The following is a 14659-nucleotide window of genomic DNA, read 5'->3' as shown; positions in this document are numbered from 1 at the left end:
TTTTAATATTTCCTGTTTGTCTTTCCTTCACAGCTTATCTGTCTCAACGAATTAGCAAAATTCATTTTCAAATGATTTACAAATTGAAGGTTTGCAATGATATCGCACTGTTTGGACTCTTAGGAAAGGGTTAAGTCAGACAGATGCTATTTTGTGATGTGTTTGCATGCATAAGCCTGGTAGGGCTGCGTGCAAAGAGGCTGTAGGAGGCGACCGGCGAGCAGACATGTTGGAGTCACTGGATTTTATTAGTATTCTGTTGGCAGATAACAAGATAGACTACAGCGAAGGAGGGGGTGACTACTGAAATAAAGCCTTCAGCTTTAGGCATAGTCGGTCACAACAAGAATCGACAGAGCAAACAAAGACATCAGACGTAGGCCAAGAAAAACCCCAAGAGGTTCCTACAGGTATATGCAAATTACAGAGCGACGATATTTCAAAGCGGCATTTAACATGTTCCCTCCCAGATTCCACCTTCCCGCGGTTTTGGTTTCTTTTTCGTACCAATACATAGGCCTATTATCGGTCTTTAAGACCGTTTAATGACTTTATGTAATATTGCATGTAAAACATCCACATAAATAGCCTTTAGGCTAACACATTAAAAGTTAATGTGCATTCGAATTTAAAGTATTTTAACTCAACTTTCACGTGACAGACGAAGCAATAGAATGTTTATTTACTCTTTGGTCTCTTAGACCACAAATTCAATTAGCACGTGAAAAGGTTTTCATGGTCTCAGGTAGCCTATGTCTGCTGGGACGCTGGGTTTCTGGTGGTCTCGAGTTTACCAGCATCAGATGTTTTCTGGAAGAATTTATTTCCTGTAAGTCCTACTGAAAACACGTGTTGTTGATGTTTATTCTAGGAAGTTGGCTGGAAATCGTTCAGCCATTGCCAAAGCATCACGCAGAAATTAGGTGTGAAAAATTATATTATCCGTCATGAGGATTGAAAGGCTTTTTAAGTTGCCATAAATCAGATGGAATAAATAGCCTACAATGAAAAAGTGAAAATAGACAATGTGCTCTACGTACCTACATAGTGGTCGGTTACTCATAACTGATTATTAAAGTTTTGGGTAACAATTTATAGTAGGCTAACTTAAAGACTGCATCATACAAACGTTACATAAGGCTACCATGCATAGGCCACGTTCATTTATGAAACTGGAAATCGGTTTTATGACCTTTGTAATTATTTAAGTGTACATTAATGATCTGTTAATAATCGTATAATGGAAAAATGTATTGTTAATGTTTAAAATATATTATTTTGTAAAGTGTTACCATGACTAAAAAATACCATGGCGAAATGATAAAGTTGCATGCATTACTGAAGCATCATGCCTGTATAATTAAACGTAAGTAGGCCTATAGCACGTAGTGTTCCGTAAACATCATTCTTTCATCTTGTGTTGTGCGTTTAATGTCTCAGACAGCTTGTTTACTGTCGGCTTTTTGTGTTTTTTTGATTACAACTGACAAAAAAAGTACAGACGGGCTACGCATATCAGACATTTTTAAATGTTTAATTGTAGGCTAGGTGTTGTCTGAACACCTTGTGCTTTATGTAGTTTCATTAATTAACCAATCTGCCACTTCACAGAAAAAGGGTCGGTATGATGAAAGGCCTTAAAAATCTAGGCTTCTTTGTATCATGACTTTGAAAAACGGAAAACAGACTCAATTCAAGTTTGTTGGTCGTGCAACATGCCCTTTGGTTTTACGCGGAATGGGCGAAAAACCATAATTTGAACCACAGAAACCATAAATAATCTGGTTTCATGCAGAAATCATATGACTAACCGCTAATGCGGTTCATCATTCATTCCCCTTACGAGGACTGTGACTAAAACGTTATCCAACATGGAAAAAAGTTGCATTTTCATGACTGGAATCATAAATAGAGCGGTTCATAATAAAATATAAGCATATCGCGTATATTATATTATATGTATTTATCAGTGATCTATTTTAGAACAGACTTTTTTCATAGGTCTTAAGATTGTTTTGACGTGTTTATGGCTGGTTATTAATTAACGTATTTTCAATGTCTCCTATAAAGTAGGCAATGCTATTGGGATATAAATGTATTCACCGTTCTCTTGGGAATATGAATATGGAGTTGAGTAATTTTTGGGCACTAACATGGACCTCATTGCAATCACAGCAGTGCTTCTTTAGGACAACACGTTGGTAAAAGTCAAATATTCTCTTAACAATAAAGTGTCTTTTATTGACATGGGCAGTTCAATGTAGAACCTTTGTGGAAACTTTCCATTCCACAGAAAGTTCTTTATAACGGAAAAGCTTATTTAGATTTTTAAGATGGTCTTCACAGTAGGAACAATGGTTCTTTGAAGAACCTTTCACTGAAAGGTTCTTCAAGGAACCAGAAAAAAACATGGTTCATTAAAGAACTTTTTAATGAAAGGTTCCTCAACGAACCAAAAATGATTTGAAAACCCCCATTTGGAATTTTATGTAAATAAAGTAGCTTGAATAGTTAAAAAAATTAAGAGGTGTTTCACATGGAAATCGTCATTCTGTTTAACAGCAACCATTGTGGCTTTAGTAACAAGAAGCATAAACAGTCCATCTGCGTGACCAGCACTGTAAATCTTGCATCCAAAAATACCACTGTGATATCCAAAGCATAGGTGGATGCTGATGCTGACAGGGATGAAAAGAAAAAACGTGAGATGCCACTATAGTTAGATTAATAGCATAACAGATCGAGATGGTTAAGATGGTTGGTTGGTTGGTTAACTGCGAGTCATTTTCTGGGCATTTCATAGCTGTGGAATTAGTCATGAAGATCTTATAATACCTGCCTTGCTGTTGCATGCGATTGAGTTACTCTCCTACCTCCAATAGAGAAGAAAGAGTCATATTCACACCTAAAACCTGTCAGGCCACTTAGTTCTCCTTAAAATATGATAATCCCGTCATCTGTGTACAATGGCCAAAGTTCAAACCCTAAGACATTTTATCCCCTCTAATGTGTTTACCACTTTCGTGTGAGGAAGCTATGTCATAGGGTCCATAAAGAAACGGCTGCTATCTGTTTGATACAATATTTGCAGTTGTAGTTGGGCCATGTGTAACGTATCTGTTTTCCGCTGGGCTTGTTCGTGGTGTGTGGCCTTCAATTACGGGTTATGATCTAGGTGGCGTCGTCTTGGGACGCATCGCTCACTCAGAGAAACTGGTAGCCAAGCTGGGTGTGTGGGCTGACATGGTCACCTCGGCCCGTGTGCTCCGTCCGTGCCTGAACTGTTGAACTTGAACATGATACTATGATTCAGTGCACCACAACACCTAAATAAAGATAGGCAGGGCCAATCTTTACGTGTTTGACGAGAAACCGTATCCAAAAAATGGCACTGGAGGCCTCTGGGGTGGTTGAATAGGAGGTCAACTGCGGTTGGGACATGCATGTGTTGCCATGCAGAGACAGAGGGCAGCTGCCCGACACCCGCTCAAAGCCCAGCTCCGCAGGCTTCACTCAGCAGCATCATTCTGCTCCAAATGTAAATAAGATCAAATGAGAGAGGTTTTCTTGACAGCTGTGAACCACTGAACTCTCTTTCACCCCACAAACCAGGGAAGATTTCGGGAACCGGTTTCGTCCTTGTCCCTCAAATCTTCTCTAGGCTTCGAAATCCATTCGCGAATATTTTTTCCTCAAATGCTGATGCACTGCAATTAAATCTTGCCAGGCACCTTGAAGTGCTGGAAATCTCTTTAAACTGCTATCAGTCCATCCCATTGCCCTTTAGTGCTCTCCCAAATCAGCTTCCCACGTAATTGCCCTGTTTGAAAGCCCATTTCTCTGCTTGTCCGACTTGAGCACCCATTATTCTAATCTTGAGATGTAAAATTGCCTATAATTTCCCTTGTGAGGGCTCGCTACTTCATTTAAAAACACTTGTCTTCTCTTCCCATGACTGTCATCTAAACGGAGCAACATAAACTCCACAAATCAAACTCTGGGATGGGAGTATATAAAGAGGTGCATGTTAAAATCAGTTTAAGTGCAGAGAGATGTTTTCCATTTACAGAAGCATGGTGGATTTTTAAGCGTGGCTTGTCACCCATCGAGGGTACAGAACAGGTAAGTGACTCTGCGCTAGTGATTCTGACTAGGACTGTGGAAGGAAACAAGAAAACACTGATGGTGGGACTGTAGAGTCATCGCAGTAAATCTCCCACAGATGTTGCGGAGGCTCATAAATGCGTGTTATTGTAAAGATATTAAGAGTTTCATGCAGTTGAAGGTTTTGGAAGAATTTTGTCATTATTGTTCTGTGCATGAGAGTTGCATGTGGCAGGCATTATTTTATCTCATAATAGGGCTTATAATAAAATCTACCCAGCAATTTAATTTACATTATTTGGAGTTTGTGATTGAATAAAACAGATTTATTCCAAGCTGCAAAAAAGCCGCACACTGTTCTGAATTGTGTTGGATCCGAAGAGCTTGAAATGACAGAGATGCTTTGTAATATGGCTGTTTAAACAAGGCTGTTTAGACAAGACCCTGTTGAGTGAGCCGGGTCAAAGTCAGGTCAAGTGGACCCCGCATTCCTCCAGGTGGCATCGTTACAGTGGAACAGAGCAAATCTGCACCCTTTATTTTGTGATGGTTCATGAGCTTTATTGATACGTTTTTGCTTTGCAAAGGCCAAAAACCTGTATTTAGACTTATCATTATATATAGCCTACAAAATTGGTTATTTTTTTAATAACTTTTGACTGAACGGTTCTTTGAGGAACCAAAAATGGGACCCTAATATCAAAAAGTGGCGTCGCGTTTTTCGCAAAATGAATGGATACGAAACCTATCTCCTGCTAAATAACCACTACAGGAATAAGCACACCATAAATCATGGTGGAATCATATTAAATAAGCATCAGCGTAATTTGGGAGGCGAAACAAACATCTTGTTTGCGGTATTTAGATAGTTAAGCAATAAGCACTGAATGTACGTTTAGCCTAATTATGTTTTCTCTTTTGTATTTGATTGAATGTTGTGGTGATTTATCATGGTGGCATTACGACATCACCTCAATCAGTACTTTGGATTACTTTTACTTTAGAAAGAGAGGAAAACAAGCTGTGGAAAAGCAGATGTTTTCTGATTTGTTACTAGCGTCTTGGAATTCAACAACTAGCCGCGTATGATTGAACTGATCAAATTGTATTTCTATGATTCTGACTAAATAAGATATTAAGGAAATTTGAATAGAAACACGTTCTTCAGAACTCATATTTTCTGCTGCATCTAATTGTTAATGGTTATTCATAATTCATCTGTTAGCTCATTTATCCAGCTGTTCGCGCTATTTCTTTCTGCAAGAAAGCAGAACAATTACATTGGCAATATTTCCGAATATTCCAAAATAAATTTATTTAAATCGGACCTTCTTGACTCGAGAGATTTTTCTGTATGTACTTTCGCGTATGGATACAGCGCCTAATTTACTGACATTTTTGCTATTTTGTAGCATAACTCGACAAATTACGTGCTTCAGGTGATACGATATTTAATTCATATATATATATATATATATATATATATATATATATATATATATATACATATATATATATATATATATATATACATATATATATATATATATATATATATATATATATATATATATATATATATATATATATATAATCATAGTCAGAGTCGAATAAAAACTGATCGTCTTAAAATTAATGTGCCTTCATCATAAATAATTGATAGCTAAACCTCAACCTCTAGTTTTCTCACACCTGCACATAGGGAAAAATGAAAATCTGTAACACACGGACGCTGCCTGAACATCTGTGAATTTATAAGTGCTGTATTGATATAATTTATATTTTGGCAGCTTCGTTTAATCTCAAAAATCTCATTAGTTCTGTGCTATTTTGCTATTTATTCCAAGAAGCCTAATTTATAGGCCTTCATAGATCTATTTCACTAGCGTTTATTATTAACAATATTATTAAAACTGCTGTTCAAACATGATTGGCGTTATTAGACGTCGCCGTTCATATTGTTTTGAATATATGTGACGTCACCAGGCCTTTTTTAAAAACGAAAACAAACGTTTATCATTTAAATATCAACATTTCTAGAAATCATTCATAACAGTCATAAATCCTTTATTTCAAGCACATTGTAAAAGATCTGAAAAGGTCGAAAAGCTACTGAAGTGTAATAGGGGAGTCAGGGGAGTAAAACAGTCCTTTCCAAACACACCAAGCAATAAAACACATATGAACACAGTAAAGGAAAAACCGTTCACAGGTTAGGCAGGTGTCAACACGGAATGGAGTCTCTCTGGCTCTGTGTTTCCAATTTCAATCACATCATCTGGGGTCTGGGCACAGGATCCTGGTGGTGCGGGGGATACCAGTGCCCGTAATTGTTCATGTAACTGCTGGGATGCATGGGTGGCACTTTGTTGGCCATAGAGACCTCCCAGAGCTGAGAGAGACTTGGAGAGCATGGAGAGGATGAGGAGGTGGTGTGAAGAAGCTCCCCTTCAGGTCCACTGGAGCCATGCTTCATGATCTTCTTATACTTGGAGCGCTTGTTCTGAAACCATATTTTCACCTTCAGCAAACAGAAGAGAGAGAGAAAAAAAGTGAACATTACAATACTCGCAACGGGAATGCAGGCCACATGTTTTACAATCAATCAAACAGCTTTCGAGACAACAGAGGTCTGCCTTTATGACACCCCCTTTTTTAGGATGATATTGAAACTCTGAAATTTGCCAGACAGCTTGAGCGGTCTTTGTTGAGATGGACTCAGTGACATTTCTGCGTTACATTACACACGTACTCAGCAATTGTTCCACCCTGCCATTTTTATGAAGGCTGTGAAGCGTGTGTCTGACAACAACTATCACAGCGTAAAAAAATGCTTAGATTTAGTTGAACTGAAATGACTTCCAGAGAGTTTGCTTGGCAGATTTTGATAAATGAATCAGGAATACATTTAGTATGGAGTTGGTACATATTGATGCTAAAGCCACCCACCAATCGTTAAAGAAATAGTTTAACTGAAAATTCTCACATAATTTATTCACCCTCAAACCTGCATGAGTTGTTTCTTCTATTAAACACAAGAGAAGATAACCAAACAGTTGACGGTAGCAATTGACTATGGAAAATACAATGGTCAAAATGTCAACGTCAACTGTTTGGTTACGGATATTTTTAAAGAAACTCATACAGGTTTGTAACAACTTGAGAAGGAGTAAACAATGACAGTCATCATTTACTCACTTCAGCAGCACTTAAACACACCAAATGTTCCTATCTACATTATGAAGGTTTCTACAGAGGTTTGTTCATTTGCTGGATTTATACAACATGTTATTCCTAAAAACGGCAAAAGGTTCTGTTAACAGTATTTTCTGATATAAGGAGGGATAAAAATCAATACCCAAATCCCCTCAGTTAAAATGTCAACAAAATGAAACTGGATTTCTCTTCTGGAAGTGAATGCAGATTTAATGAAATAATGCATGCTTTGCATATTTAAACATAACATTTATTTCAATGTGCTTTTTCATTTATATATATATATATATATATATATATATATATATATATATATATATATATATATATATATATATATATATATATATATATATATATTGTACGACCAGATGGTTATAGTGGTGAAGGTTTTCGGGAATTATAATATAAAATTTAACTTTAAATCTATTTATTTCACTGCAAATACACTCGCACACAATGTTTGAGAAGTGTCCTTAATGATGTGGGATTTTATGGTTCCTTTGCCAGAATATGGACTTAATTTAGAAACACCTTGAAGAGCGAGACCCGAAATTGTGCCTTCGGAAGAATTCAGCTGAACGTGTGCGTGAAAAACACCAGCCACGCTGAAAGGCTGAGTCAGAGAGCCCACCAAACGGAGTTTCCATAAGCTCAGACAATCAAAATCTATTCACTGGGCTTTTACACAATGTTATTAGTTTGGCTGTCAACAGATTTAATAAACACATGTAAAAAGGATTTTCTTTTTTATTTCCAAAGATAGGTTTGCCAAACAGCTTTTATGGTGAGGTGATAGATTCCAGACCTATGTTATATGCGCAGGGAGGGACTTATGATGTGTGGCACTTGTTTATGTGCTTTCAGTCACATTTATGGATCAAATGGAAACTGGCAGCGATGCTCTGGACTTCAAATCGCTGCCACTGATATTGCATAAACGTTCTGTATCACTGTAGTAGGTTTGAATTCCAAACAGTGAATATGCAACCATTTGCAAGAAGCGTTCCTCAACCAGTGACTTTGATGAAAACCGAGGGGTCACTGGCCAAAAATGAGGTGCAACCTGTCACACGAAGGGCAGCAAGTGTTTAACATAGATATAGAGGGAGGGACAGAAATGAAGAAGGAAAAACTGTACAAGAATAATCGCAAGGCTCATGGGTAATATAGCTGCACCCAGGCTTATGTTAGGTTTCCATATTTCTCCACACACATGCACATTTCAGATGCATGCTTTAATATTTTACTTCTCATTCCTGCATGTGTGTGTGTGTCAACAGAAGGGATTTTTATAAAAATAAATCAATGTCCTTAACACCACCCAACTGGAACCCATTAAAGGGTGTGACATCAACATAACAAGCATAGGCATATGACTTATAAATCAATTAGCTTTCACTAAGAGAATGCATACAAAAGGTTCTGACTGAGCAAATGGCCCTAAAACTCATCAGCGCTCATTCATCTCATCCGCTGGCCCAGAAATGACCGTACTTTGTGAAATCAATCACATGAGTGTGTGGTTGGATATCAATTATTTAGCATAAGGCTTAAGCAATCAAGAGTAAATCATTCTAGGGATAAAATATTATCTCGTACTGTAAAGACTAAGAACACAAATCTAGTGTACTAACTGCAAACTGAATGTAAAGGTCGGATTAAACGAAATCCTCACTTAGCTTTAACAATATAGTGAAACAAATCGGCCTACTTGCGTATACATGACACAAAGCACATAAATGCTCAGAAACCAGTATTGAATGACTCATCATAGTCTCATTTGAATGCTCATCCAGTATAATACTGACTTAAAGCCTCACCTCAGCATAATTACTTTCAGAAAGATTTGTAGGTATTTGAGCACTTGAGCCTGGCTTAAAAAAACTTTTGGACATTATTGTATTATATAGAAAATATCAAACCAATTGGCATTTGCAGTTGCATTGTGCTAGATCTTTATCACAGAAGTAACTTTCAATATGACTGGTGATTTATTGTGGATGTATGAGGTCAGTTCCTCTCAAATTCACATCAGAGTAATCACATTAATTATTAACTATGAACATATTCCAATACCAAGTGTACTTTTCAAAAACTGAATAATTTCCAAATAATCTCAAATGTGCTTTATTTCTTTATAAATGCCACTTGGTTTGATATTTTAAAGCAATATTTATTTTATTATAATAATAATAATAATAATAATAATAATAATAATATGCATGATCAAGTGTCTAAATGTTTTGGACACAACCCTAAAACAACATATAACACAGAAAATGTTCAAATACAGATTTATTTTTTCCTGTTTTCCCGTGGTTCATAAACGGCGCCCTTGCACCCAGCATACTTTCTACTTTCTAAAATATTATTTCTGAATAATCAAAACGTCCAATTCTTAAAATGTTCTAAAAACTGCTTTTTGTCAACATTAGGCTATTTAAACATTAAATTTTATCATTGTGCAAGCATTATGGGAACGTTACGTTTGAATGCTCTATGAACATTCTGAAACTTAAAAACTAAAGCGTTTCAGAATATATATATATATATATATATATATATATATATATATATATATATATATATATATATATATATATATATATATATATATATATCCAGTGATGTACAGATAATATTTTTGTGCTTGAAAATTATTTTAAAGACAATCATTGAACGTACGTTCTATTTATGTTACGTTTGTTCTGTTAGCTGGGCAAATGACAAATGCCACAATGCCGACGTCACCCTAATGAGGTTCTTCAACAGATCTTACTGTACATAACTTAATTTAATGTAACCCGTGATCTTGTTCCACATCTGCTCTCCTCAACAGAGCATTCGTCCTGTCGTGTTAACAAGGCCTCGTGGCGAGCAGGAGGAACACTCAGTCGTATGGTCCCCAGCAGAAGTGGAGATGCTGGACATTTACCTGTGTTTGCGTCAGTCCCAGTTTGGCGGCGAGGTCTGCGCGCTCGGGCAGCGCGAGGTACTGGGTCTGCTGGAAGCGCTGGTGCAGAGCCTGCAGCTGAACACTGGAGTAAATGGTTCGCGGTTTGCGGATCTTCTTCCCCTTGCCATTAAGGCGAATTTCACCATTCTCAATGACCGCTGGCTTTTCGTGGTCTTCGGGCATGCAGACGAAATAAAACGACAGCATTATGACACAGTAAACGCCAAGGAGAAATGTCTGCAAACGAGCGAGTTACTGTGTGAGAAAAATCGTAAATAATGACGCACCAGAGCTGTAACTGTCTGTTTGATTTACAGCAGCCAAATAGGAGATTTATCAGATGTTATAGGGGGAACATAGATATTATGGGTCATCATTTTCAACATCAGTAGCCTAAAGCATAATTAATGTCGCTTTAAAGTCATTAATGTTTACGAGCCTAAACTTGAACCTAAGAGCAAACAATGGCATTCTGCAAGAGCCATAATAATAATAATAATAATAATAATAATAATAATAATAATAATAATAATAACGTCAATTTTTTATAGATTTAATAATATTACTGAAAAGTATTTGAAAGGCTTCTTCGCTATATGGCAAAGGTGGACGTGCACAATATTATATGAAGCTATAATTTAGTAGTCTATCTTTACATATTTACGTGCGTAATTAAGCCTTCATAACATATATATTTTTTGACATAATGGATATACCCTAGCCTACATATATTGTGTGTGAACAATGTGAACAATGTGCAATCTCGATATAAATGACTTCACTGACGACTGCTTTGATGGCAGCCTTATGTTGCCTTTAAGAAATAAACGTTTTAATGTTGCTATCAAGTTCGAGGCCTATCAGGAAAAACGAGGTTATTTACGCCTAAAATACAAATCTATCTATCTATATATATATATATATATATACACACACACACACACACACATTTTTATGAAAGTTGTTAAAATAAAAGGGCAGGCCCTTGCAATACACAGACTTTTGTGTTTGCCATTTGGAATTGATTTACTCCGAGTTCACTGAAAGCCTTGGTCTTTAAAATTAATTAAATCATGTGTGCTTTTTTCTTTAACTTAATCTGTTATTTATTTAAAATGCAGTGTGCAATTAAATTAGCTACTGGTATAAATGCAATAAATTAATGCAATAAATAAATGTATTAGCCATGACATATATGAATCAAATAATGAAACATGCATGCATAACGTTTTTACCCAGTTGCATTCTGTAGATAGGCTATTGAAAAGTGCATTAGCGAACTTGATTACCAATGCCAAAACAGATGCATATATCTTGTCTCAAAACCTCACACTTTTTCCATTTGTTTAATGAGGATACTCACTCGTCTCCTCCGCCCTCGTGTGCGCAAGAGTACTGCTGTGGTTGTTTGGCTGGTAAGGCATGTAAGCACCCGGTGCAGGAGCGCTCACCGACCCGGGGTAGGCGTATCCCAACGGCCGGCTGTAATGGGACGCGGTGGAAGGGTATGGAGCATCGTGCTGGAGGTGTCCGCCTGAGTGCAATCCATGTACTGGGTAAATATTGTGTGCGAATCCGGATAAATGCTGCTGGCCGAACTCTAAAAATGCTGATTTGGAAGGATCTGAACTATTCAGCGCATCAGACATGAAACCCATAGACATCATTAACAGTCAAGTCCATAAAGCCCGAGGATGGTCTGAGTGCTGCATTGAACGTTCACTGTGCACGAAAAACACCTTGAACAAGATACATCCCAAAATAATCCGGGATAAAACGAACGACCACGAATTTCTAAATAAAAAACGTGTTTCCCAAAGTCACTGCAGCAAATTTCATAGGTGAATATGAGTTTATCTCTCTTAAATCATGACCGAACCGCGCAATATCTAAGTCACCTCGGGCTCGCGGTCCTGCGTGCTTCAGACTGACTCGCGCTCCGCGAGAGCGCGCGCTGATTGGTGTGTCACGCGACACTGGGGAGAGCTAAATGAAGTTGATGAGCATTTGCTATCGAATTATGCTGAGCCTTCATATCGATCATGTCACATGATAATGATCTTCAAATTAAACACTACCTTTACATAAATTATTTGAAACAAACCACATACAAAAAGAGAGCTGCGAAATATTTACAGCAATAATTGTCTCAATGCAATGCAACTTTACAGTCATTCTCTTGCATAGGCCTATAGTGGAAGGTTGGCTAGGTATTACTCTCTTTAATACAAATATTTGTAATTAAAAAAGATATTGGATAAATTTTACGATTATTAGTATTTAGAATGATTAGAAAATGAGTAAAAACTATTTGTGAAAACACGAAAGAATGGTGGCGACAGCAGAGCAAGATGTCACATTGTATGGGTTAATTCATAAATATAATATTATATTATATTATATTAATAATATAAATAAATTATTATTTTTAATTAGGCTACACTCAATCTGCAACGACCATAAAACACAAAAATTACATAAAAAATATGAATGCATGTTAATATATTAACGCATGCTTCTATTAAAGCATGTCTTGTTGAATATGTGATTATGTGATTGTTCTCCGTGTTTATTGAAATCAGTTTGGTACACCTGACTGTTGTTGCTTATAGGAAAACTTTGAACAAATCGAGTGGATTGCGTCCGTTGCGACATTTGGCCGGAATGGAGTTCCACCTTCCATTCAGAAAACTAAAATCATTAGAAGTTTGTTTGTTATTCCATTCCATTCCTCCAGTCCAGTTTTTGTTTGTTCCAGCACACACATTCCTGCTACTTCTAGCAAGTGGCCCCGCTAAAAAAGGAGAAACTCCGAAGTGTGCTTTAAAATATGTATACAGGTAGGGAATAAAAGTATTGGGTACTGCGGTTAGTTTCATTAAAATAAAAATTATACAGGTCTACAGAATATCGAATGAGCTGGAAGTGTGTGTGCTTTTAGTCTATAGGCTACGTAAGAATTTAGAGTTTAGTTTTTGTTTTAAATACATTTAAATTTAAAGGTCTGGGAAATAAGTCAAACAGAAGGAACAAAATAAATAAAAATCAGGCAAATTTCACCTTTCAAACAAATAGACACAACGAACTATTTTAACTGTATAATAATCAATAAATTAAAACTAGACCTGCTGGTTTATCTATTTTTAAAATCACCCAAGAGGGCATACAAAGTTCCCTTACGGTCCTACAGCAGCTGTTTTTCGCTTATTTGACCGTGAAATCACAAAATGCAACCAAACGCTGATAAATTAACTGGAACACTGCTGTACATATTACAAGTTTATTAAAAGTTTATTAGAAAAAGAAACATTTAACTAGGCTAAGTAAGAAGTGAACCGGTGACCTCTCGCACTCATCCCTCTAAAGCGAAACTCCTAAATTAACCCGTTTTTACTGGCTTCATGAGTGTATTTAAGAGCTATTAAAACTTGTCATAGGGCCTAGATAGATGCGACAACCTGCCCCGATCTGCCTTGTGCTGTCAAACACGTCGGCAATTGTTATTTTAATCTACACGAAGGCAAAATTAGCTAAATTGTTGATTAAATTGAAGGTAGGCCTATAATATAAATGCTATAGTTCAATTCAGGTTCAGTTGAATTAAAATAGCCAATGCCATAATAAGCATATTTTTGAATTAGATAAAACCTGTTTTTAAAATACGAACGAATAATGAAATAGTTTTAAGGAGTCCCCTCATTGGTTTTTCTCAGGTAAAAGTGGAGCTGGTGTTTTCTGCGGAGGATGAAAGCGCTTTGTAATCCAGTCAGAGTTTGACAAGCCTTTGAGCGCGTGACAGCACACACACACACACACACACACACACACACACACACACACACACACACACACACACACACACCAATAACAATGAAGAATTCATACGCACAATCTGAAACTATTATTTTAAGCTCTTTGTAAGAGACATTTTAGATCTTATTATGGTATTAGTGGTATTATTATTGTTTTTACAGTTATTTTTGTTTGAATTCAGGCCTATTAATTAAGATCAGCTGAACCAGTTTAAATGAACCATGGGGGTGAAATAATTACCATAAATGGCAACATGAGGTGTCAGTATGTTTTAGGTGCCTGTGTAAAAATGTGTACGTTTCAAAATAGTGTACTAAAATCTCATGCCCGGATTTGTGACCATGTTATTAGGTGTTACATTATATATATATATATATATATATATATATGTATATATATATATAGCCAAACATCCACACAACAAAAAACTGAAATATCAAATATCATCAGGGTTCTTCTGCTACTGGACCAAAAGAAAACCACAGACTAGTAGGTTGCACATTTCCTTTCCTCTACTAAATTAAATAATTTCCTGTGCCACAAAAAAAAATAAAAAATAAATAAATA

General features: G+C 36.5%; 1 protein-coding gene across 1 annotated transcript; it reads right to left on the bottom strand.

Moving 5' to 3' along the window:
* Positions 1-6154: 6154 nt before the first annotated feature.
* On the bottom strand, positions 6155-12268 carry LOC113111955 (homeobox protein Dlx4b). Its single transcript, XM_026277234.1, has 3 exons — positions 11643-12268; positions 10259-10452; positions 6155-6625 (listed from the first exon to the last, which is right to left on the bottom strand). Exons 1-3 carry the CDS (start codon positions 11944-11946, stop codon positions 6374-6376), a joined length of 750 nt encoding a protein of 249 aa, XP_026133019.1. The 5' UTR covers positions 11947-12268; the 3' UTR covers positions 6155-6373.
* Between the last annotated feature and the right edge of the window lie 2391 nt (positions 12269-14659).

This window comes from Carassius auratus, chromosome 12 (genome assembly GCF_003368295.1).
Source record: "Carassius auratus strain Wakin chromosome 12, ASM336829v1, whole genome shotgun sequence".
NCBI classification, from domain to species: Eukaryota; Metazoa; Chordata; class Actinopteri; order Cypriniformes; family Cyprinidae; genus Carassius; species Carassius auratus.
Note: the sequence above shows the minus strand (reverse complement) of the source record. Positions and strands in the feature narration are given on the sequence as shown.